Genomic DNA, 25968 nt, shown 5'->3' on the forward strand with positions numbered 1-25968 from the left:
TGTGTAGCCCTGGCTGTCCTGGAATTTGCTCTATAGGCCAGGCTGGCCTCAAATTCAGATATCTGCCTGTCTCCACCTCTGTTCCTCCCACCCCACCCCCGCCCCAGAGCTAGAATTAAAAGTGTGGGTCGCCATGCCTAGGTGAGCCACAAATTTTGTTTGTTTTTAATTCTCACATATTATATCCTAACCAGTTTCCCCTCCCCCCCTTCTCTTCTCCCAATCCCATCTCCCCCATCTTCCTGGATCCATTCCTCCTGTTTCCCTTCATAAAAGGGCAGGCCTCCTGGGGATACCAATCAACATGGCATATCACATTGCGGTAAGACTAGGCACCTCCTCACATATTATTAAATGAGGAACCCAGTAGGAGAAAAGGATCCTAAACGCAGGCAAAAGAGTCCAGAGACAGCCTTTGCTCCCACTGTGAGGCCCAAATTCTTTATTCCTGATTTGGTCATTAATCAAACCCCTGCTAACAACAGCACTCAGGAGACAAAATGGCTGCTGTGAACTGAAACCAGTCTGGGTTGAGTGGACTCAACCTCACAACCGACCAGTCAACTAAGCAACACCTTAATACTGGACCAGAGTACCTCTATCAGCACACAACCCTCTTTCTCCACTAAAAGCACTGCTCCAACTTTTTAGATGTATTTCCATTAGTACTTACCAATATAGAAACCCCTTTAAGCCAGGCCAAGGTCTCCCTAGTCCTGTCCCATACAACATCCTTATTTCCGACTTCCTTGTTCCCATTCATAATCTTTGCCCGCCTTGCACAGAATGTTCTCCTGCCCCCATTCATTCATTTATTCATCACCTACAGCAAGATCTCTGTATATAACACATACTGTGCTAGGAATTGTGCCTAGAGAAGATATTTATTTATTTTTGGCTTTAAGGAATACAAAGAATAATTATTTAAAACAAAAGAATTATTATTAAATTCCAATTAGGTATCTCTCCACAGAGTCACCCAGAAAAGCAATAGCAATAGCTATTAAAAACAAGTAAGGCTCAAAATGGTGGGCATACCCAAGGTTTCATAGTGATTCAGTATACTGGTTTCCCATCATTCAATACTGCTGTTCCCTACCTACTCCATTTAACCTGTCTATATTCCAGGACCAGATGCTAATCTACTCACCCGTGACTGGCTCAAGTTTTTCTGACAGTGATTTCTTTGCATCCAGTTATTCTATAGCATTCAAGGTCAGTACCAAATATGCCAACATCTAGCCACAGCCTCTGAACTTTGTTTGGAACTTATATATGGTACTTTCATTTGCAGAAACTTGCATTAACAGGAAATACTGCACTTATGAAAGAGAACAAGAAAATCTGAGAAGACATGATAATAGAAATAAAAACAACAACAACAACAACAACAACAAAACCACATAGGTGCATGGTAAAGTTGAAGATAGAGAACAAAACAAACCACAACAAAACAAAACAAATGAGAAAATGAAAGAGGTACATACAACACTGCTCCAGAAGAAGAGTAGAGAGGGAGGAAAGCCAGAGAACTCACGTGCTCAGCACGGGTTCAGGCAGATGAATGTAGAAAGCAATAGCTACAGCTCTCCTCTGAAAACTCAGAATACCAGAGGTACAAAGGCACCAGCAGGCCAAACTGCCAACCAAGTGTAAAAGAAATGAGATGTTTCCAAATGTGCAAGATTTCAAAACAGACATGTCACTCACACGCTTTCCTCAGCCAGTCATCAAACAGAAGAGAGCTAAAAAGACATCCTTCAAAAGTCATGTATGTCCCAGCAACATACATACCTACCCCATTGAAAAGTGCAAAATAAATTAAAACTTAGCTATGTACTTGTGTTGCTTAGGAAGGTAGGTAAAAATACCAAAAGAAACAAATGACTGTCTCTGGGGCAGAACTAGGAAGGATTGATATAAGCAATGTATTTGTATGTTCTGCTTTGAAAAACAATAAAAACAGCACTTGCAATTATATGCCCACTGTGTATCACACACTTTATACATATTTTCTGTTGAGGTTTGAATGAGAAATGTCATCTGGGAACCTTTGGACAGGATGAAACCAAGCATGATTGGGCTTTATGGGAAAGAGACTTGAGGGTTACAGGCCAGCTCTACCAGCTTCAACTCTTCCTGATCCATGGAGACGAACAAGGTTTGCCTTAAGTCCCCAGGGCCACAGGCAGAGGAACTCCAGCTGTCGTCAGCATGGAAGGCATCCTCTAAAACCTATCTTCCGCTGCTTGTCTGGTCTTCTACCCCAGACACTGCCTCAGCAGCCCTCAGCACAGGCGTTCTTACTGCCATTTCTAACCATGCCAATCCCAATCTGAAATTAAACAAAATGGTCAATTCTGCAGTTTCTTGCTGTTGCTAAAAGTCTTTTTTTTCTGGGGAGCTGTAAACAATGCCTCTTCCTGTCCTGAAGCTCCACATAACAAACCAAGGCACAATTCCACCTAAATTCACCCTGGGTAACTAATAAGTTTACTGATCTTACTTACAGAGCATAGGGGAAAGGTTACTTACAGGAATGTAGGTGTTCCCCTGCCCCAAAAGGCCAGACAGTGTCTTTAGCAGCATGTATGTCGGCTTTCTCACAGCTGCACTAATGGCTCCCCCTTCTTTAGTCCTTTCCTGCTTATATACTCTAGCCTGTCCCAGGAGGTCACATGCAATTAGGGCAGAATTGCATAAACATGGTGTGTGTGTGTGTGTATGGGGGGCAGGTACTAGATGAGAGTTCTGTGACCTTCCTGCCCCTACCAGTCATCAAACCCAGCTGGGATGATCTTTTACAAGTGGACACAGCTGAACCTATGAAGAAGCAGTTTGATGGGAGGACAGTCCTGTACACCACTAGTACAGTGCTTGACAAACTCAAGTTCAATAGATGCTAGGTTTCTTAGTCCCACTGAAGAGGAGAAAAACCATACCAATACAAAATCAGGAAAACAACAGTCAGTTTGGTGCTTACTGCCTGAATGTAAATAGAATTTCTAAAGTTTATTTTCATACATAAAAACTCAAAGGGGCTGGAGAGATGGCTTAGTGGTTAAGAGCACTGACTGCTCTTCCAGAGGTCCTGAGTTCAATTCCCAGCAACCACATGGTGGCACATGGCCATCTATAATGAGATCTGGTGCCCTCTTCTGGTGTGCAGGCATACATGGAAGGAATGTTGTATACATAATAAATAAATCTTAGCTGGGCGGTGGTGGCGCACGCCTTTAATCCCAGCACTTGGGAGGCAGAGGCAGGCGGATCTCTGTGAGTTCGAGGCCAGCCTGGTATACAAGAGCTAGTTCCACGACAGGCACCAAAAACTACAGAGAAACCCTGCTTCGAAAAATCTAAAAAAAAAAAAAAAAAAAAAAACCCAAAAAACAAAGAAAATAAACCCTCAAATTTGTGAGCTACCCCTTAAGTAATCCCACTCACTCTCACCCTGTGGCCCAGAGTGATCTGCTGTAATTAAGGGTTCTGCCTGTAACTGCTGCTTTCCTTACTTGACTCCTGCAGGGATTGCCTCTAGGCACTTCCACGGGTGTTTCTTAGGCTCAAATATGATGAATAAATGTTTACCCCAAGGCTATTCTCCTATTCACTTTCAATTCATAGACTGTAGTGGTTTCAGTGAGAATGGCCCCAAAGGCTCATATATTTGAATGCTAGGTTCCCAGTTAGTGGAACTGTTTGGGAAGGCTTAGGAGGTGTGGCCTTCTTGCCACACCCAGATATAGGAGGTACTGAGGATTGAACCCAGAGCTTCATGCGTTGCCAGACAAGTATTCTACCAGCACCAGCCCTGGAGTGCAAATTTTATTTGTATCTCTTACCTGTATTAGGGACACCAGCATCTGCACATATCCCCTAACTGCTATCCTGAGTGCTGTCCTAATACCAGAAGGAGCTGATCATCCTGCTCAGCTGTTCTGCCCATTATCTGCAGAACAGTCATTTCAGAGCAGGCCTAATTCGCTCTAACCATAGCCAATCTCTAACCTACCTTCTGCCCCTCCCGATATAGCTCAGAGTGCTATAGCTTCTTCCCTTCCAACAGGTATTCAACAGCCCTTTCTTCATCAGTTCAGCAAACTTCAAAACTCAGCCAGTGTGCTTCTGCCCTGTGAAGATCTCCTGAGTCACAGACAGCAGATCTAATCACCCTGTCCTGGTTGACCTGACATGCTCTCTGAACTCCAGCTACCTTTTATCTACCTGGCACAGAAGGGATAGATGTTTCTGAATTAGAAATGGAATCAACAGGGTCAAGGGTAAGAACAGCAAAGTGAGAAGGAGGAACAGTGTAAGCAGTGAGGAGGAGGAGACAGTGGTCTCTGCTGAGCTTGATGCTGACAGTGCAGCTGAAAACTGGAAACACGACACATGGACGTGAGGGACACCAGCTGAGACTCAAGGAGAAGATCTGGGAGTCTGAACCCACTGTAGCTGAAGAAAGAACCCAGAAAGAGCACAAACAACAGGAGAAAGCAAAGAACATTTTGGAAATGGAGGCAACAGGAAGACAAGGAGACAAGAAATAGGAAAGCCAGATAAAAATCGGTAGCAACACCTCTCAAGTCAAGAGAAAAGCATTTCCAGAAGGAAGAGGACTCCGTGGCCTAAGAATGACTGACTGTACAAAAGAAAAACACGGAGTTTTCCACTCAGAGCAGCCAACAACACTACTGCCAATATATATATAATAGTCAATATAAATATAAACAAAGATACTTAGTCAATATAAACGTTTGTTTTCCTTGAGCTGAGAAAGTTAGATGCAAGCCTCAAACACTCTGAGGTCCTCTATGTAGGCACCCAGCATCAGAGAGGTCAGGCATGCTCTAACAACACCCAAAGACATTCAGAACACCATAGAGACAACCAAGTCAAGTAAGTAGAATCTGGTCTGGTTTATACCTGAAATGGGACCCAACTGTGCCATTTTCCCCAGCCATGGGAGAGGTTCTGGGCCAGGCTCAAAGAGAGACATCATGAGGTTTGACTTCTTCTTGCTATCAGCTTGCGAGTAGAGCATCCCATGCCATTCAGGACTAGATGGAGAGAAGATGGAAGAGCAGACCATCAAACCTAGGATTGTCAGGTTAAGAAGTCTAGGTTCTGCTTTTTGTTGTTGTTGATTTTTTTTCTTTTCTTCTTTTTTTCTTTTTTTTGAGACAGAGTTTCTCTGTGGCTTTGGAGCCTGTCCTGGAACTAGTTCTTGTAGCCCAGGCTGGCCTTGAACTCACAGAAATCCACCTGCCTCTGCCTCCCAAGTGCTGGGATTAAAGTCGCGTGCCACCACTGCCCAGCCCAAAGCCAAATCTTAAACCCCCAAAATGCACATAGTATTTCCAATTCTCTGAAACCCGTATTAGTTAGACAACATTGTGTGTACAGTGAAAGCAGTTTAAAAGAAAAACAAAAAAGCCTTGCAAAGCACAGGAAGCAGCAGTCCAAGCACAGAGGAGTAAGAGCTGAGGCCTCCTGAAGTCACAGCAGTGACACTACAGGCAAGGTCTTCCAACAGTCAGAAAATATTCTAGGCCCCAGCTTCCGAAAGGACCTTAGGTGATTCTCATATCATAAGCCAACAGTAGTTTGGGTGCCAAGAAATAGATCAGGTAACTATTAAGGGCACTTGTTGAACTTGCAGAGGACCAGGGTTTGGTTCTGAGCACCCATATTTGGCAGCTCATGACCCCCTGTAACTCCAGTTCCAGTTTCTGACCTCCATGCACCTGCACTCGCCTACACACACACACACACACACACACACACACACACACACACACACAAACACACACACTTAAAAATAAATCTAAGAAAGAAAATAACTATTCTTTTTGGAATTTTCACTTAAGCAGAGTTAATCTTAAGCCTTTGATCTTCTGTATCTGTCAATCATGGCCAAAGGGCTACCCCCTCTTTTCCAACACCAGGTGACACAGGAAGGGCAGCAGAAGGCTATGCAGATTTCATGACTGCAGGCGGGATGAAACCTAGTTCTTTCCTCACAGGGCAGGAAGTCAACAAGGTGGTTACATGAGTTCTGTATGAAGCATGTAGGTTAAGAACTCTGGCTCTTCAGTTTTCTACTTTGTGACCTTGGGTGATTTCCTCTGTCTCTCTAAGCTCCAGTGTTCTCACCCCGTGCAGTGCTGAGATGATGTTAACTAACATACATGACATACTCAGGAGAATGTCTGGACATGACAAATGCTCAATGTTAGTAGCATCTTTCTCCCCACTTAGGTCTATTTTCCCATTTTATAGATGAGGAACCTGAGTGCTAAGGTATTAAAGCAAGTCACAGGGTCCTATAACCAAAACCCAGACAAGCCAAACAGGATTTAAAAAGAGGAAAACTTGCCAAGTATGATTGGTATAGCTGCATCCCAGCACATTGGAGACTGAGGCAGGTAGATCATGGGTGTGAGACTAGCTTGGGTCATACAGCAAAATCCTCTCTCAAAAAATACAGTAAATATATGAACAAAAAATTTAAGAGGAACACAGAGAAAGCATAGACCATAAAGTCAATGTAATTACAAAGGTAGTTTCACACTTTTGAGGATGATAAAGAAGCATAAAATAATGGAGGTAGGAAAGGACAGGGAAAGGGAAGTGGGCAGGGAGAGAAAAAGGTGACCAAGATCTTCCATTTCTTTCATCAGCATCTGTGAAACATTTCACCTTATCGTTCCCTTTGTGTCAACCAAATACAAGTGAAATCCTCCTACCCTAGCTGTACAATCGCCACCATTCCTTCCACTTTCAGGCTACCATGGAGCAACACACAGAAGTTGGGTATTTTGCCAGCGATCTGATTGGCTGAATTTTCATCTTCATTGTCATCAGTGATGCCAGTACCCACTTCATCACCTTCTGTAAGACAGATGAGCAAGAGTTAGCTATAAAACTAAACTCTTGACTGTTTCTTGCCTTGAAGGGAAAAATACATGGAGCTGTAAAGAAATATTACAACAAGTTGGAAAACCACAGTTTTTTTTGTAAATAATCATATAAAGACTTTTCAAATAATGTATTAATCCTATGTATATGAAACATACAGAACAGGCAACCTACAGAGAAAAGGACTATTAAGACCCATGGTTAATATGCTCTCCTTGGTGGATGATGAGAAGGTTCAGAAATGGAAGGTGATGATGACTATACAAATGCTGTAAATATACTTTGAAAAGACACCACGTGGGCTGGGTGTGGTGGTGCACACCTCTAATCCCAGCACTTGGGAGGCAGACAGGCAAATCTCGGTAAATTTGGAGCCAGCTTGATTTAAAAAGGACAGTCAGGGTTGTCACATAGAGAAACTCTGTCTTGAAAAACAAACAAGATACCACTTAATTATATTTTTCTCTTTTAAAAAAATACACATGTATACGCCCATGTATGCAGATGCATGTGCATAAGTGCACATATGTGTGGAGGCCAGAGGACAATCTCAAGTGTTATTTTCAGAAATTCATCCACTCTGAGCAGGTTTTTAACTGGCTTGGAGCTCACCAACGAGGCTACAAAGGCTGGCCAATGAGTTTCAGAGTTCCTCCTGTCTCTTGCCTCCGTAACCTTGGGATTACAAGCTTTTGTCATCCTATCTGGATTTTTCTCTTCAAAACATTTGTTTGTTTATTGAGACTGACCTACCCCAGAATAGCTGGTCTACAAGTTTGTACCCACTCAGCTTACATTGGTGACCGAACTCAGGTCTTTGTGTCTGTAAGGCAAGTTCTTTAACAACTACACTACTTCCCAGCCCATTTAAAAAAAACAAACAAACTTTTCTTTTTTTGGGTGCTGAGTATCAAATTTAGGGCTTTAGATGTGATTGACACATGCTTTACTACTGAGTTCATTTCTTCACCCCGATTATACACACTTTAAATGGAGGACACCTATGGTTTGTGAGTGACAGTCCAGGGACTGTATAGAACGGTTTTGTGCCATTCCTGTGGGAATTCAGTGAGATGCCATCAGGAAGGAGGCTTGCGGCATCAACTAAACAATCGACAAAGAAGTGTTAAGTGTGGCTTATGCTGACAGTCCTTACACAACAGACACAAGTTAAGTACGCAATGGTTCCTGTATGAATTTCTTCCCTGAACTTCCCGACTCCAGGTTCTCTCCCATGCTGCTGTAGGTGAGTCTTCCTACAGTTAACGTTCCTCTAGGAACAGCCGTCTGCTCTCTTGTTCGGCCTTCACTGCAATAGGCGGAATCTTCCAGTAGAGATTGGTATTTAATGCTCCTAAAAATACTGCCCTGTTCTGCCTTCCCTTATTTGTCCTTGTTTGTTCCCTGCTCCCAATACTGTGCTTATTTTCTGTCTAGTAATTATATAGGCACACCTGATCACTAGGGCAATCTGGACGTTCTCTGAGAACATAAGTTCATAAACACAACAGTTCCAATAAGCTGCTATGGGTGAGTATTAAGATTCTGCTTGTGAACTGGGCATGGGGGCTCATGCCTGTATGCCAGCACTCAGGAGGCTCAGGCAGACACGGTGTTCTGAGTTTGAGGTCAGCCTAAGGTACAGAGTGAGACCTTAGCTCATAAAACAAACAAAAGAACATCAAATGATTCTTGCTGTGAATGTGGCTGAGACAATGAGGCAGTCACAGAACATATGACGCAGTAGGTGAAGTATGACTCACTACATATGCTTCTTGAAGAGAGCTGGTAAAAATGGTCAGTGTCGAACACAGAAAATGAGCATTTCAAAAAGCTAGAGTTCAGCATATTTCAGAGGGATGCTGAATTTGGGGACATGACTTTATAGTTATTAGAGAGGCATGATCTGCAATGAAGCCTCACAATGGGGGTCACAAGCATTCAATAACATTTTATATCTTGTTTCCAACATGCTTGGCAGCAGTAGAGCAAAGCAGGTCTGTCCTTTCCCCTTCTCTCTCAGTTCCTATTAGGAAAGCTGTGGATGGGGACCCTAGCGCTGTCACCTCTCCATGAGTGCACAACCCACTGCACACTGTAACACCAGGAGTTCCCACAGTGGAAGGCAGCACCTTATCTAGTCTGGGATCTGAGGCAATACTCAATTTCTAAAATCCAATTTATTTCTTTTCCTTTAATTTCCATACAGTGGGCCAGCTTACCATCTAAAACTGAAGAACTGACTTTAGAGAACACGATGTTTCGTGTGAACAAAAGGTATGAGACAAGAACTCACCTTTGTTAAGTGCTATGGGCAAGACCAAATGCCTGGACAAAACTGGGGGGCTGGAAATATCAGCTATGTCAATAAAGCCCACTATTTCCAAGTCTGTAAGGGAGGATCAAACACACAATTATTCACACTAGGAAACTACATTGTCAGCAAAGATTTCAAATACGAGACCTGGGAAAATTGTTAAACTTTAATCAGAATCATGAATAATTTCCATTTAAGTAGATCAAACAATAATGAATTTTATTTAATGAATTCAAGTTTTAAAATAAAACTAGGTAAACTTTATTTTTATGAGTCTAGGGCGTTAACCAATGCAAAAGTTTAAAGGTCAAATTCCTCTGCATAATCAAGGGCAGTGAGAAGGGGGTGGACAATTAAGCACCTACAACACTCTTACTCAGCCTGGAAAGTAAAGCCATCACTTTAAGAACACTTCTTTGGGGTGAGGGAGACAGATCTCACAGTTAAGAGCGCTTGAGCACAAAGATTTCAGTTAGGATCCCCAGCACTTCCATAAATACAAAACCAAAAAACCAGGACATAAAAGATGTTCCTGTAACTCAGGATTGAGGGAGGTAGACAGAGGAGCCTGGTAGACTGCCGGCAGACAGCAGAGTTTAGTGAGACCTGTGTCAAGGTGATAAGGCAGGGAATGATAGAGAAGACCCCAATGTCTTCCTCTGGCCTCTATATACACCTGCATGGACACCTGCGCCTGCACACTTATGTGTATATATCACAGCCACACTCAAAAAGAACATTTCCTTGAGAAAGAAATACATTCTATACAAAATCAATATGATAATGATTCATTCCCTTTATAGCAGCTATACTACAGTCCCAAGTTATTTCCTGAAGAGCTAAAATAAATAAAAGTTCATGGGTAGATGTGGTGGTATACAACTTTAACCCTAGTACCCAGAAGACAGAGATTGGTGGATCTCTGTGAGTTCAAGGCTGGCCTGATTTATATGGTGAGTTCCAGGCCAGTCAGAACTCTCTAGTGAGACCATCTCAAAACTAAAATAAAAAAAAATTAAAGTTAAACAGAATTTTTGTTTTGATTTGTTTTTTTGAAACAGGGTTTCATTGTGTAGCCCTGGCTGCCCTGGAACTCACTCTGTAGACCAGGCTAGCCTTGAACTCAGAGATCCACCTGGGATTCAAGACGTGCACCACCACCACTGGCTCAATTGGACTTTTAATAAAATGTTTGGTTATATAAGCAATTAACACAAAATTATGAAAACACTAAAAATTGTAAAGAAAATAGACTCACTATTCTTCATAGAAGGAAACCTCTATAAGTTGTTCTTAAATTTTTCTTTTAAGTCTATCAACAGCACAGCCATATTAGCAAAACAATTTAAAATACCAGAACCATGCCAAGTGTTTCCCTGGAGACCTGCTGTCAGCACCTCCTGAGCTAAACATCTACTGCTAACAGCTTTCAACTGAGTAGGACAGGGCCTACAGCAAACACTTTACTCATCTAGGTAGGAATTACACAGTATCTTAAGACTAAAAGTTTATATTGGGAAAAAAAAGAAATATTCAAATAAAGGGCAGGAAGGAAGTATAATTTAATTGGTTTGAAGGCAACAAAACATTAGGTGCGGTTTAATATACTGTTACAATTAGACAGCCAAAAGCCAAAGCAAAAAGTCTGCTCACAGGCTTTCATTCTAAAACAAAAAACATTTATTTATTACACACTTATTTTTAATCATTTATTGACTGGGCAATTATCTGTTAAGCATCTAGTAAGCGTCAGATTATAGACCAGTTATTAATAAGACAGTGGTGATATCATCCCTAAGAGCTTTGGCATGCACTCATCACCCAAGGAGTCCTTTGACTAACGGGAGACAATTCTCTTTCCCGCCTGCCATTTTTCACAATTCAAGGTTGTTAAATGCAGCTAGGCATGGCGTCAGCAAATATGTACTATATCAGAGCAGTAGGACACAAAAGCATTTCGTTTTAGTTGTAACACAAGAAGCAGAGCTGGAATGGTTCAATCTATCAGAACCAAGAGCTCAGTGACTGACTGCTTCATTCCCTACACTGAGTCATAAGGATTGGAAGAAGCAACTTCCAAGGTCACAGCAAAAGTCAGAGACAAGTCTAGAAGAAAACTCTTCAAATAGCACCTTAGTTATGATGCTAATTAATCTCAGTATCTTTACTAAGAATCATCTCAGCTGGGTAGTGGTGGCACACACCTTTAATCCCAGCACTCGGGAGGCAGAGGCAGGTGGATCTCTGTGAGTTCGAGGCCAACTTAATTTACAAGAGCTAGTTCCAGGACAGGCTCCAAGCTACAGAGAAGCACTGTCTCAAGCCCCCCCCCCCCCCCCCGCTAAAACAAACAAACAAACCAAAAACCAAAAAAAGAATCATCTCAAGTGACTAAAACAGCTCAGCTGGAGAACACTAGATTGAAGATACACCTTATCATTTGAAGTCAACCTGGCCATTATTTCTAACCCAGTAATACGTAGTTACAGTGACCAGAGATTGGAGATTAACTCAAGATCTCACTATGAAAGACAATAACCTGCCACCTCTTAGGTAAGATAAAGATAACAGGAAATAGAGGGATAATAGGAAGATAATAGAAGGGTAATAAAAAGATAATAGAAGGAAATTTCAAAAAAGTTACCTGTGTTAATGACTTTAGGGATAGGATCAATTTCTTCATCTATAACAAAAGGTTCTGGCCTGGGGAAGACTTGTACATCAGCCGTTAGGTGGCCACACTTGAGAACAGCGTGGAAAGGCGTGTACGCCAGATCTATCAGCTTTCTAGAATATGTTAGAGGAACAGTGATATGACACATATACAAGAAATCCTTAAAGATTCAAATTCTGTTATTTTCTCCCATTGATTCTTAGACTAAACTCGAGTATTTGTGACAGAGGATACAAGCCGACATTGTGGTGAGATTTCAGTTCATATAATTTAACCTTCAGACCCATATACTTTAACCTTTGAAACTGCTGAGCCAACTGTAAGTCAGTTCTGCAGGCATTACAGATGTAGTCACACCTAACTGAAAACAGAGTAAGCTTTTAAACTACTACTTCCGATAACTTTATCTGAGAAAAACTAAATCACACAATCAGCAATAATAAAACAGATATCCTTCCTGGCTATCACTTTATGATCTGGATTAAATATAAAGGTGAAAAAGCTTTACACGTATACTCACCCAAACATAGACTGTACATTCTTCAAACACAGGGGGCCGTCAATAGTAAAAATTTGCCCCTCACCATTGTTTAAGTCTATAAGTCGTTCAAGGCACTCCAAGGAGTCAGTGCTCTGAAGCTGCAAAGCCAAAGCAATGACCTCTTTAGTGTGGCACAAAGTACCAATTACTCAGTACACCAAGCTAACACCATCATGACACCTGCAGGAAATGACTGAGATGATTTTAACAGAAATAACAAAGAAATAACTATGATTTGACTCAAAGCTACAAAAGAGTAAAGTAATAAAGACATGATACGAGTAGCACCACTTCAGACAGAATCAGACATCCCAGGAAGCCTGGCTAGCCTCTCCTCAGGAAGGTGTTTCTAACATGCTTTGGTAAAATCATCATCTACAGTTTTCCTTTCTCTGCTTTTGAGACAGGGGTTCACTATGTAGCCCTGGCTAGCCTAGAACCTGCTATGAATACTGGGCTAGCTTCAAACTCAGAGATCCATTTGCCTTTCACCTATATTTTACAATAGAAAAAAACTGAACTTAAATACTTTTCTCAAATGGCAAAACTAGGAAGTCTAGCATTTAATAAAACATGTCTGACAATAACATTATTTTACCCCCTAAAATTAAAGCACATTAAACTCTTTCAATATTTCTTCTGGGATGGATATAAGAATTCCTGGATAAGAGACATAATTAACACCCCTCAAACAAAACAAAACAAAACAAAAAACCACCTGGCTCTTCCACAACCCACCAGTAAGAAGAAAGACAACCACAACTATGTTCCCAAGCTGGGTACCTCTGAATGTCAATGAGCATTTGAGATGCAGTCTTTTAAATTATGACCGGCCTCGGGTGAAACCAGTGGAGACAATGTTACGGTGCATATAATGCAGCATTGGCAATCAAATGTACCAACAAAGAGAGTTAGTCTAAAATTTAATCAAACTAACAAGAGCTGAGGAAAAGTCTTACCTCCTCTAGGTTGGCCATGCACATGACATACAACTTAGACGGGAAAGGGAAGGGGAGTGGGAATCTGTTGCTCTCGCTCCTTTGATTCTGAGTAGCTAGGGAATGTCGCAGTGACCCTCTGCCAATGCCAAGACAGCCATCAGTCACCAGAACAACCTGTTTATAAAGACAGGAGGCTTGTACATTAAATGCTATATTTATTATTCTCTACTCTTGCTAGAAAGAAGGGGAGGATCTGTGAGGTGACAGGAAGATCCTATGTTTCATACATATATAAAGCGTCTTATTCCTTGAGAAGTCCAGATACATAAATGTATTTTGACCATATCCACTTCCTCACTCTCCTTCTCCATTTCTCCCCAGGCTACTCCCAAAACACGATCTCAATTTTACTTCTTCCTTCTCTTTTCTATATTTTTAAAAATCACCTGCTGAACACAATTAGTGCTACCTTTATGCATACGAGTGTGGGGCCACCCCTGGAGCAGAGCAACCTACAAGGGGCCACACCTTCAAGGACAAATTACTTTCCTTCCTTTTGTAGTTACCAACTGCCAATATCTCCTCAGCTATGAATGGGGCTCGTGAGCCCTTCCTGATATACAAAGGAATTTTTACTAGCTTCATCTTGTCAGGTAACCACAACTGCTGTGAACTCATGAGTGGGATGGCATGTCACAGCACTCCTCCCTATCTTCCTGCTCTCACATTCTCTCTTCAGCCTCTTCCCCAAGGTTTCCTGAACCTGGGGTGGGAGGGAGATAGGGAACATATCTTTATTAAAGTGGTGCTTACAAAGATATATGCATCTGGGAGTCAATGAACCGTGTATTTAAAATGCATACACTATTTCATTTAATTGTTATTTTTGTTTTATTTTTTTAAAGACAGGGCCTCACTTTTTAGCTCTGGCTGACTTAGAATTCACTATGTAGATCAGGCTGCCCTCTAACTCACAGAGATCTGCCTGCCTCTGCCTTCTGTGTGCTGGGAATAAAGGTGTGCACCACCACATCCAACTCTAGTTATTTTTTGAATCTACCTTTGAACATTTAAAGGAAAAAAGCAATCATAGCCAATTTTTACTTAATAGATAAGGAATCAGAACTTAAGGCACTGGTCTAAGAAATGGTAAGACACAGTGCTATAGGTTCCTCAAGGAAAGAGCCCCAAATTTGAATTGTGCTACTTCATTTTAAAGATGACAAATCCTATTCTTGGTCAGCTGAAAAGACAACTACTTTTAAAATGCATCTGGCACTGTCACTTGTCCTCACTACTAAGTGTAAAAATATCTGTCAGGCCATTTTGGCAGCAACAAGACTTTTAAAAAACACACGTTTAACTTGTAATTTGAAAAGGTCAATAAAATAGATCTGAAAATGGTATCTGAAAAGCCATTTTCTCTTTTCCACGGCTTCAGAGTGATAGTGAAGCCCTAGTGGACTTCCTAAGCGTCCCGAGGGAAGACTAATTTAGCTCTCTTTAGCCTAGTGGGTGGCTGCACCTCATGGGGCACCAACACCGGCACTGACTTCACCATAGAATACAGAGTAGAGGTTCCCTGGGTGGAGATCATCTTTTGGGAAGGTAGTCTATTGAATACGTGGCAATTTCTTCTTCCAGGAACCAACAATTTATAAATAGTGTGATTTACTTCTTATACTAGCTTTTATAGATGCTGGTGTGTGTGTGTGTACATACACACGCATGACGTGTGTAAGTGGAAGTCAGTGGGCATCTCTATGGATTCAGCCCTTTCCTTTCATCTCATATGGGTTCTGTGGATTGAACTCAGGTGCCAGGCTTTTGAAGCGTGAGCACCTCACCCACTGAACCATCCCACCAGCTGCGGATGTGTGTTATGACAGATTACATGTAATGCCCAAGTGAAACACTACTCAGATAATGAAGGTACAATCTGGCTGTTCAAAGTGTTAGCCAAAAAAAACCCACATTTAAATAAATTTCATATTAACTGGTTGTAAAATCACCAGTAATTATCATTTCTAATACAGTACTTTGGATTTTATACATTTAGCAAGTCTAAATGGATTTAGGCATTCTGACACAGTTCCTCTCCAATTCAGGTTCTTCTTTCTCCCTTAAAAAATGAACAAACAAAACAAAATCTAAACAAAAGATGAAAAGGTGATGTCTGCATGTTACAAAGGTCTAGCCCTTAAAATCAGTCCTGACCCCTCTCATCACAGAAGAGCAAATGAAACCAGTACCTGCTGTTCAGAAGATACTGACAAAAATCTTTATTTATTCAGTTTATTATTAGAAAAATCAGATATTCATTTGAATATTTCAGGCACGTACATGGTACACAGACATATATGCAGGCAAGGAAAATGATGTCTATAAAGTTATGTACTGCTTTCCTGAAAAGAATTAATCAAAAGACATTTGCTGTCTTCTTAAAGGTTTGTTTTTTTATGTGTATGTCCTACATGGATATACATGCGCCACAGGTGTGCCTGATACCAGAGGAAGACAAAAGAGGGCATCTACCCATCAGCTCTCCTGGAGTGGAGTTACAGACAGTTGTGAGTTACACTGTGAGTGTTGGAAGCCACACCGAGGTCCTCTGTCTGCACAAACACCGAGTGTTCCTAACTGTACTATCTCGCCAGCCCCATTTGTTGTTTTCATTAACAAATGTTTACTAAAATGATTTGACTTAACTGTCTAAAGTAACACAGGGTCTTTATGAGCTCAAGAATTTAAACAGTGTGGTTTTCACTCTAGTAAAAAAGTTTTTTTTAATTTTTTTCCAAAATTTGACTTGATATATAATTTTCATGCAGCAAAACTGAGTGGTTTTAGTATACAGTTCTGACCACCGCATTTAATTATGTAAGCATTCCTATAATCTAGAGAACAGGTTTGTAACATACCCTACATTCTCTTCCACGTCTTTTCAATCAACCTCAGCCTCCTATGTCTCTATGTCTTCTCAATTAACCTCTAGCCTTTCTTCACTGCCAAGCAACTTCAATCTTAAAACTACTGTTGCTGGGGTTTTAAATTTTTTTTATTTTATGTGTATGAGTGTTTTGTCTGTATGTATATCTGTACATTGTGTGTGTACCTGATACCCAAGGAAGGCAGAAGAAGGCATCAGATCCCCCGAGACTGGCATTACAGACAGTTAGGAACTGCCATGTCGGTGCTGGGAATCAAATCTGGGTCCTCTGTAAGAACAGTCAGTGCTCTAATCAGAGTCACACCTCCCCACTGTAATTTTCTTTGTGTAGGTGTTTGTCTGTGTGTATGTCTGTACACCATGTGCATGCCTCATGGCCTTGGATACCCTGGGACTGTGGTCACAGAGAGTTATGAACAGCCATGTGGGAGCTGGGAATTGAACCCAGGTCCTCTGGAAGAGCAGTCAGTACTCTTAACTGCTGAGCCACTCTCCAGCCCCCTTGTGTTGTTTTTGTAAGACAGGGTCTCACTTCATAGCAAGGGCTAGTCTTGAATTGGCAATCTCCCAGTCTTGTCTCCTAAGCACTGGAATTATAGGTGTATGATATGTGCCTGGCTTTATACATGAAATGTGAATTAGAAAATAAAATACTAATTATGCCATTGATATTACTGAGGAAACTGACCCTCTAATAGAAAGTCCTACATCATATGCTGGGGCAAACGGGCCCAGAGGCCATAATCTAATCACGGTCTAGTTTTGTAGATAAAGCAACATAGCCATCCTCTTCACTTCTTTTGTTTTTGTTTTTTTTTTTGTTTTTGTTTTTCGAGACAGGGTTTCTCTGTAGCTTCAGAGTCTGTCCTGGAACTAGCTCTTGTAGACCAGGCTGGCCTCGAACTTACAAAGATCCACCTGTCTCTGCCTCCCGAGTGCCTCATTCACTTCTTATGCTATGGCTCTATCATACTATAACTACAGAACTCAGTGAGCGGGACAGAAATCTGCAAAGCCTAAACACAGAAAAACTGTTATAATTTTCCTGTTAGCAGTATTTGTTTTCTCCTTTTAGATAAGCCACTACTTCTCAAAGTATCAGTTTACACCAGACATCTAATTAATTCTCTTTCCTGTTGCTACTCTGCTTTGTTTTGATGCTAATAGGGAACCACTGTAGGTTTCACAAAAGGAGCAAGACAGCTTTTGATACTTCTCTACTTCACTTCCATACAATTTAGAGTTGAGACAGAAGTTTGCTGAATAAATACTACACTGAAGGAATAAAGAAAGACCAGACTATACTGATGTTTACAATTCTACCACTCAAAACTACAATTACCCTTTCCAGGGAACACAGTTCTTATACTCCACTGGGAGCCCTTTGTCTCTTCTACAAATGGTGCTACTTTGTAGTAAGCCGATTTGCTTTGCTTTCCTTGAGGGATCATTTTGCTGCTTCATGAGCACATTAGCACAATGTGGATTAGATTAGCTGATGAATTAGGGTGATTCAGAGCCTTTTCCAAATACGAATGGTGTAAGATGTAGTTTCTAGAATGATGAAGCTGTGTCATCTGCTGATGGAATAAGCTAAAGAAAATCAAAGCACTCAGCAGTTGACGCTTTTAACTTAGGGTGATAAGAAAGAATTGATCATTACCTGGCAAGGAATCGCTCCACCCCATTCTTGCTGGACAATATTGCAAACGCCAACTAATGCAGACTCCAGGCAGGTTTTGTCATAATCATCCATGTTACTCAGTGCTTCCTTGTAGAATAAAAAACACAAGCGCTTACTGTTCTTTATTGTTTGTTATATCAGAAAACACAGATTGTTCAAAGCATACATGCTACACAGGGTACACCAAGTCTCTGAGAGCCACAAAGCACAGGTTCTTTAGAGAAAAACAATGAGACAGATTTTTCTCAACTATAAAGGATATTTAAATTGGCTTTCTTTATTCTCTCCTCTTATTAGGTGAGCGTGGGCAGTTCCAAGCCTGTGTCTAAGTGGACTTGAAGGAAAATGAAAATAGCGAAATTAAGAACTAAAACACATTACAAAAATGAAAATTACAGCTGTATCCAACCTTAACCACATGTCTTTTTCTTTTTCTTTCTTTCTTTTTTCAAGACAGAGTTTCTCTGTGTAGCCCTGACTATCCTGAAACTCATTCTATAGATCAGACCAGCTCCAAACTCAGGGATCCATTTGCCTCTCTGTCTTCTGTGCTGGGATTAGAGGCGTGCACCACTACTGCCCAGCTATTACTCACACCTTAAACACCATTTCCAGCATTTATATACATTTGACCATCTTGCCACTGCCTCTTTTAAACAGGGAAACCGAGGTACAGAATGATGAAGTAACTTTCTCATGATAAGAGGTGACGGGGCATACATCTGAATCCCAGGCAGACTGACTTCAGGGTTCCAGATCTTAATTATGGCTTCTCAGTGCCATATACAGCAATTCTCCAAATTTCAGAACCCTGAATATCAGACTCCTTAAGCTTAATCACTTGTGAGAAAAATAGTAAAAGCCAGGCAGGGTGGTGCATGTCTGTAATGCCAGTACTCAAGAGGGTAAGGAAGATTGAGAATTGGAGGTCTGCCTGGGTTATACAAAAGACCTTGTCTTAAATCCCCTCAAAGTGAACTAGTACATTTAGAAGAAAAAATAAAATGGGAGCTAAAAAAGGGACCACCTTGAACTGGGTGGTGGTGGCGCACGCTTTTAATCCCAGCACTCAGGGGGCAGAGGCAGGAGGATTTCTGTGAGTTTGAGGCCAGTGTGGTCTACAGGAGCTAGTTCCAGGATAGGCACCAAAGCTACACAGAGAAACCCTGTCCTGAAAAATGGGAAAAAAAAGAGAGAGAGAGAGAACACCTTAACAAAAATGTTTTCCTTACATATATATTTAAAATACTTAATTTGTGTGTATGTCTGTATATATTACACATGTGTATCACATACATGCAAGAGCAATAAGTGCTCTTAACTTCTGAGTCATTTCTCCTGCCCCCTTTCCATATATATATATGTATATATGTGTATGTAGATAGATAGATAGATAGATAGATAGATAGATAGACAGACAGAGAGACAGATAGTATTTATGCATACAGTGTTCTGCCTACATGTATCCCTCCCTGCAGGCCAAAAGAGGGCACCAGATTTCATTACAGATGGTTGGGAGTAACCATGTGGTTGCTGGGAATTGAACTCAGGACTTCTAGAAGAGCAGCCAGTGCTCTTAACCTCTGAGCTATCCCTCCAGCCCCCATAAATATATTTTTAATTCAGTCTAAATTGACCCTTGCTTTCCAACTTGCTTAACTATGACTTAAACTATTCAGTTTAATTCCACAAATACAAGGGGGCAAGGTGCTATGTTAAGTACTCCTGGAAATATCAGTGATTTAAAGATGTCAGAAAGTAAATTCTTTGGCATACTGCAGAAAAGCCTTGAAGATAATAGCTACTGGCCAAGGGTTAAAAAATGTATCTTTGGCCTGGTAGAGGTGGTGGCGCATGCCTTTAATCCCAGCACTTGGGAGGCAAAGACAGGCGGATCTCTGTGAGTTCAAGGCCAGCCTGGTCTACAGAGTTCCACAACAGCCAAGGCTGCATAGAGATATCCTGTCCTGAAAAACAAAACAGAACAAACAAAAAAAATCAAAGCTATCTGTCAGAGAGAAAAGTAATTTTGAATTTCTGTAATAATGATTTTTTAAAAATATTTTTATGGTTTATTTAACTTTACTTTGTGTGCATTGGTGTGAATGTGTCAGATCCCCTGCAACTGCATTTTCAGACAGTTGTGAGCTGCTATGTGGGTGCTGGGAATTGAACCCGGGTCCTCTGGAAGAGCAGTCAGTGCTCTTAACCACTGAGCCATATCTCCAGCCCCTGTAATAATGATTTTTAAAAAGCGAGGATGACCACTTTTTAGTTCCTTAGATTTTATGAGAAGGTAGAAATGATGTTAGACATAAAGATGCTAAATTCTAGCACACAGAGCACTATCCTCAGATTCCAAAATCCAAGAGAAGAAAATAAAGCACATTCCTATTTAATGGCTTTGCCAGCGGAAAGTTAGGACCATGTGAACCTCGTTTTCAGTTATAGATTGCATACCTAAATTCCAAGTCCTAAAGTCAGTCCACAATCACAATACTGTTATCTCCCAGTAAATGTGGGCTCTGTCAAAATGTACCTACAATAATGGATCCTGTGAGTACCTGCAGGGTGTTGTAATCTCTTGTGAAGGGGACCATCAGTTCCCAAAGTGATGAAAAAACCACCAGTGCTGTAAATTCAAGCTTGTAGTTTGTGGCCATGTGTTCAAATAGCATCGTCAAGCCGTGGGCAGCCAGGTGCTTCCGCTGGTATTCCTCAGACCCCTCGACAGACACAGGTCGGGTCATGGAAAGGGACACATCCATTACCACCACAGTGGGCATGGTGGCACAGTTCTAGCACTCCCCCTCAGAACAGAGAGCCAGCTACAACCGGAGAAATGCTGTGGAAAAGAATAAGATCTTACATATCCTGGGAAGGAAAGTTTTTCAACACAATTTTAACCAGTTTCCTAGAAATATATGGAGGTAAGCCCCACAGAATTAAGGGAGAAGGAGAACAAGAAGACTGGTTCACTGTGAGGGCCTCTCCTGGACACACCCACTAAGCAGGCCTAATTCAAGGGCATTAAATGCAGACGTGCATTACATAAACTCAGGTAGTCCCTGACTCCAAACTTTTCAGTTTCACACAACTTAATACAATAAATACTCCTACATCAATGCCTTAATTTATTGATGGCGTCTAGCCATCAAATGCAATGTACTACCTGACAATCGACTGGTTTTTTTTTTTTGCTACTATCTTGATGAATACTGTAGCATTAGTACAAGGGTTTAATTCCTCTGTGGCTTGGTGCCTTTGTTTTAGGAAAAGAAAAATTAAAAATCTCTATGAAAGTTAAAATTTCTTCATGCAACTGAATAAAAATATAGAAATGGAAGAAAGGAAGAGCTCTTTAAGATTATGAAATAAGCTCAGTATTGCTTCTGTTCTCAAGAATAAAGTTTCCAGACACACAGATCTGCTCATGTGGATAGAGACTGCTGCCCCTTTATTAATCTGCAGATGCAATAAAATGTTAAAGAGCTAAAATAAATGACAGATTTAGAAAATATTTATGTATAAAGAATGAAGTTTTAAAAAAGCAGTTCATAATACATGTGTGTTTGTGCCTGCATGCATGTGTGTGTACACTGCATGTGAATTCATAAAAATTATACTGTAGGTCAGGCATGGTAGCATTAGCCCCAGCTTTAATCCAAGCACCTGAGAGGTAGATTTGTGAGTTCAAGGCCAGTTTGGATTATATAGTGAGTTCCAAGACAGCCTGGACTATATAATAAGATTCTGTCTCAAAAAATAAAAACTTAAAATGACATTGTAAGCCACAATTGTACATGCCTGTAATTTGGGCTCTCCGGAGGTGGAGTCAGAAGGATCAGAACTCCAAGGTCATTATTAGCTTCTAAGATGTTTGAGGCCAGTCTGAGTTATAAGAAATCCTGTCTCAAAAGACTAAAATAAGAAAAATCACATTGCATATATTATACACAATTAGGGCAGACTCATCAGGTTCAAAATTTAGTTTTATTAACTTAACAAGAGGCAGATTTCCTGTTAGGTATATGACCAACTACATATCCTAGAATTCCTCTTGTAAGTAGGTTGTTGGAAATTGAGCATAGACTGGGTCTTGGAAACAATGTTATATGTAAGGGTTAGGGATGCAGATCAAACAGGAGAAGTCTTTTTACCACAATGACCAGAGATACATCTCAAATAGTGTAACATCTCGTGTATCCAATACCAAAAAAGTTAACCCAGAGAAAAGAACTGCTTTTTCAGACTCTCCTAGACATCCAAATGTTAAGACAGTCTGAAAGAAAATTAAAAGAAAAACAAATTTATTTTTATTCAGTGTGTGTGTCTGTGTGAGTGCATGCGAAGTAGGAGCAGGTGCCCAGTAGAGTCCAGAGGAGGGTGTTGGATCCCCTGGAGCTGGAGTTACAGGTGGTTGTGAGCTGCCTAATGTGGGTGCTAAGAGCTTAACTCAGGTCCTCCAGAAGTGCTCTTAACCCATGAGCCACTCCAGCCTCACACTGAAATATGTATCCCTCTCTCTTCCTCATTAAACAATGCATGGTAAACATACCCACCCTTGGGGAGATGGCATGGCCTCACCACCCAGCACCTTACTGCCCTGATTTGCTACATACTAGCATTTTTCTAAGTCCACCCTGCAGAACTCTGGTCTGCAGAGCAGCTCCAAGAAAAATGAGTTCAGAACTATTATTAGTGAGCTAAGGGCAAGGATCACAATAGGGTTTGTCTACTAATGTCTACTCAGAGCTACATCTGCTCAACAGATACCTGATCCTAACTAATGAACTACCCTAATCACAACATACACCTTTCATTCATTAGCAAAATACATTAAAAATTTTAACTCCGTGACCAGAGTTACACCTCCTTTCTTCTTATTCTAGCAGAGACACCAATGATTCCTGCACTTTGCTCAGTTATGGTTTATCCAGATCTTGTGGTCATATTTATGCATGAAGGCCTTTATGCTTTTGAAAAGTGGAAGGTCATGGGGAATACTGCCCTCACCTCTTAGAAGGGGAAACAGATAACTCATCAGGTACCAACAAGCACTTCTAGTCCACGAAATCTGCTGTCAGCACTGCAATGGGTGACCGACTCTGAGGACACCTGAGAAGCTGGCTCTTTCTCTTGTCTGAGGCATGTGTGTCAGGTCCCAAGCACAACGCCCTCTGCCGTGGCCAACTTGTGGCAATCCAATTTTGTACCCAGGTTGTAAGCACTGGGATAGAAGAAAGAATGGAACGTTCCTGAAGGCTGGTTCACTCGAGTAGTCTAAACCTAGTTAACAATAAAAAAAAAAATTAAACCTCTGCCTACTAGCTTCGCTTTTGAGATAACACGATGTATTTCTCACTTGGATTGACTCTTTCCAGTGGATACCATCTTACAGTCAATGTTTCGGATAACTAAGGGTCTTCTTTCTCCTGATGATACACCCTCGCCACCCGACTGCTCTAGAAGTCGTCAACTATATTTATGGTTCTACCCTGAAGGGGTCAATTAGCCTGTCCACAGCAACTGGAGTTTCAGGAGTCTCCCTCCCAAACGTGATTCCACTTCAGTTTCTAAGTGCACATTCGGTTTTTCTGTCACCCCGACTTGCCCTATAGGACTCTGAGTTCTCAGATGATTAGTCTCTGAATGAATGGCCTGAAATACAGCATCCTTCATTTGGATTGCAACTGGAGAACAGACTTTTACCTCTATTTTTTGTTGTTGGGTTTTTTGAGACAGGGTTTTCTGTAGTTTTAGAGCCAGTCCTGGAACTAGCTCTTGTAGACCAGGCTGGCCTCGAACTCACAGAGCTTCACCTGCCTCTGCCTCCCGAGCGCTGGGATTAAAGGCGTGCGCCACCACCGCCCGGCAGAATTTTACCTTTAAAAAGAGCCCAAAACACTAGTTGGGGAAAGAGGAGATGGAACTCTCAGGGGCCAGGGACGGATGTCTGGAGTAGAGGGAACACAGGAGTCCTGGCTCCGGCGCGAAATCCCACTGTTTACCAGAGCCGCGCTGAAGACCCGGGCCACACGGAAAGGAGGCCGGGAGCAGGCCCGGGAGCCAGCGCCCAGAGACGGCCACCCCGCTTAGGCGGCAGCGAAGGCTCGTCGCCCGCCCGCTGCCGTTTCTCCTTCACCCCGTCTCCGGTAACCCCAACCAGCAACAAAACCCTCAGCCCACTGCTTCCCGGACTTACCCGGAGCGCATCTCCAGCGTCGGTCCGTCCGCTTAAACCTTCCGCCCGCGCGCCACAGCCAGAACTTAAGGGCCGCGCCACACAAGGGAACCCGGAGTCTGCGGACAGCGCGGCCTGGGCGGGGCTTCCAGACCGCCGGAGCTGGGCTGTAGCTCGCTTGGGGCGCTAAGGGGCGCATCTTCCCCGCCTCTGGACCACGGAGCCCAATTTCTAATGAAGCTGAGTCTTGTTCAGTTCTGGACCTTCCCTCCTTCTCTTACCCCATTCTCTGTTTACTTTCCCCCATCTGCCTCTACCTCGCGGTCTCTGTAGACCCCTCCTGGCCAGTCTCGGACTCTTTCTGTCATAGCTTTTTTTCCTTCAGAATTCTCAAGCACATCCTCTGCGCAAAAGACAGAATGCTCTTCCTACTCTTAAGAGCAGTAATTCCGGGTGGGTGGTGGGACACACCTTTAATTCCAGCACTCGGGAGCCAGAGACAGGAGGATCTCTGTGAGTTCGAGACTAGCCAGCCTGGTCTACAGAGCAAGTTCCAGGACAGGCTCCCAAACTACAGAGAAACCCTGTCTTGAAAAGCAAAAACAAACAAACAAACCAACAAAAGTTGTAATTCCCGGCTGAGTGCTCAGACTAAGCACCTGGCTGACCTGAGCCTATTCTGCATTGAGGTCTTAGTTCCCCTCAGAACATACATAGCCCATGGTATTTCCCTACCCCTGAGACAGCCGGAGGCGTGGCTCGGTTAGTTATTACTTCTGAGTGTCTAAGGCGTGCTGAGGGGTTTGCATTTCAGCTTCCTTTTAAGGTTTCATGGGCCCCTGCCTGCTCCTCTGTCCCCCGGATGTCCCCAGCATAATATGTGACTCAGGAAGATCCTTAGGGGATTGGAGGTTGAGGTGGGCAAAAGGTGACTTGCTGGGACCCAGGGAGTGCCAGTTAGTGGTTGGTAGTGGATGCTAGCAGGCCCCTGGTAGTTCTGGTTCAAAGAGCAATGCTTCACAAGACTAGTGACAAGTGAGAACACAGAACTCCCAGAAGGCCTTAGGCATAGGACCTTTTCTTTTCGCTTGTGGTTGCAAGTGGGCTAAGGGAGGAAAACTCTTAGAACTGACTTGACACAACTTGTCCTGTGGGAGAGAGTGTGGGTCTAGTTGCTTGTTGTTCTTTCCTGCTTCCTCTCTTCTATTAGAGGTGGCAGACAAAGCCACATCAGACTCTGGGAATATCTTCACCAGTATCAAGGCACACAGCCTGCAGACTTAGCTCCCATTTGCTTAAGAACACCTTTCCGCAACCTCGCTGGTCTCAACCTAAGACTGTGTTCTGTTTGAGCAGGCACGGGGCTCTAGGTAAGTAAGCTTGATTATCTAGCCCTATTTTTTTTCAATCTCCTCCTTTCAGGAAGGATCTGGCCAAGACTGTGCAGGCAGCGGAGTTATCTGTCTAGATGCCCCAGTGTGTTGATGATTCAGCCATGGGTTGCTGTTCTAGGCCAGCTGAGCTACATGGTCTTGTTTATTACCTTAAAGTCTAAACTTAAGTTTATCTGTTTGCTCGTTGCCAATCATCTGATGGGTGGTAAGATTTTTGCCCTAGTTCTGCTGAACAACTGGCCTTTCAGAGACTTAGAAAAGAAAAGATCAGTTTATTAAAATTGATGATAAAGACAGAACTATCTCAAGGTGGTGGTGGCACACACTTTTAATCCCAGCACTCTGGAGGAAGAGGAAGG

The 25968-nt window shown here is 42.1% G+C and overlaps 1 protein-coding gene across 5 annotated transcripts in view; it reads right to left on the minus strand.

Moving 5' to 3' along the window:
* The window catches only part of Ints14 (integrator complex subunit 14), a 29746-nt gene extending 5413 nt beyond the window's left edge, over nt 1–24333 (minus strand). Inside the window, exons 1-10 of one of the 5 annotated variants that reach the window (XM_041679900.1) lie at nt 24237–24333; nt 23048–23320; nt 20596–20876; nt 18011–18118; nt 13416–13571; nt 12436–12554; nt 11886–12028; nt 9221–9313; nt 6753–6897; nt 4930–5063 (exon numbers count right to left, since the gene is read on the minus strand). In XM_041679900.1, coding sequence (XP_041535834.1) covers nt 4930–5063; nt 6753–6897; nt 9221–9313; nt 11886–12028; nt 12436–12554; nt 13416–13571; nt 18011–18118; nt 20596–20817 — 1120 coding nt within the window. In that variant the 5' untranslated portion in view covers nt 20818–20876; nt 23048–23320; nt 24237–24333. Of the gene's footprint in view, nt 1–4929; nt 5064–6752; nt 6898–9220; nt 9314–11885; nt 12029–12435; nt 12555–13415; nt 13572–18010; nt 18119–20595; nt 20877–23047; nt 23321–23743; nt 23794–23917; nt 24204–24236 lie in introns of those variants that run through there. The other 4 variants (XM_041679902.1, XM_041679901.1, XM_041679903.1 and 1 more) reach the window with 4 other exon arrangements.
* Between the last annotated feature and the right edge of the window lie 1635 nt (nt 24334–25968).

Source organism: Microtus oregoni, unplaced genomic scaffold (assembly GCF_018167655.1).
Source record: "Microtus oregoni isolate MIOR12 unplaced genomic scaffold, Mior012 000032F_ref0000030, whole genome shotgun sequence".
NCBI lineage: Eukaryota > Metazoa > Chordata > Mammalia > Rodentia > Cricetidae > Microtus > Microtus oregoni.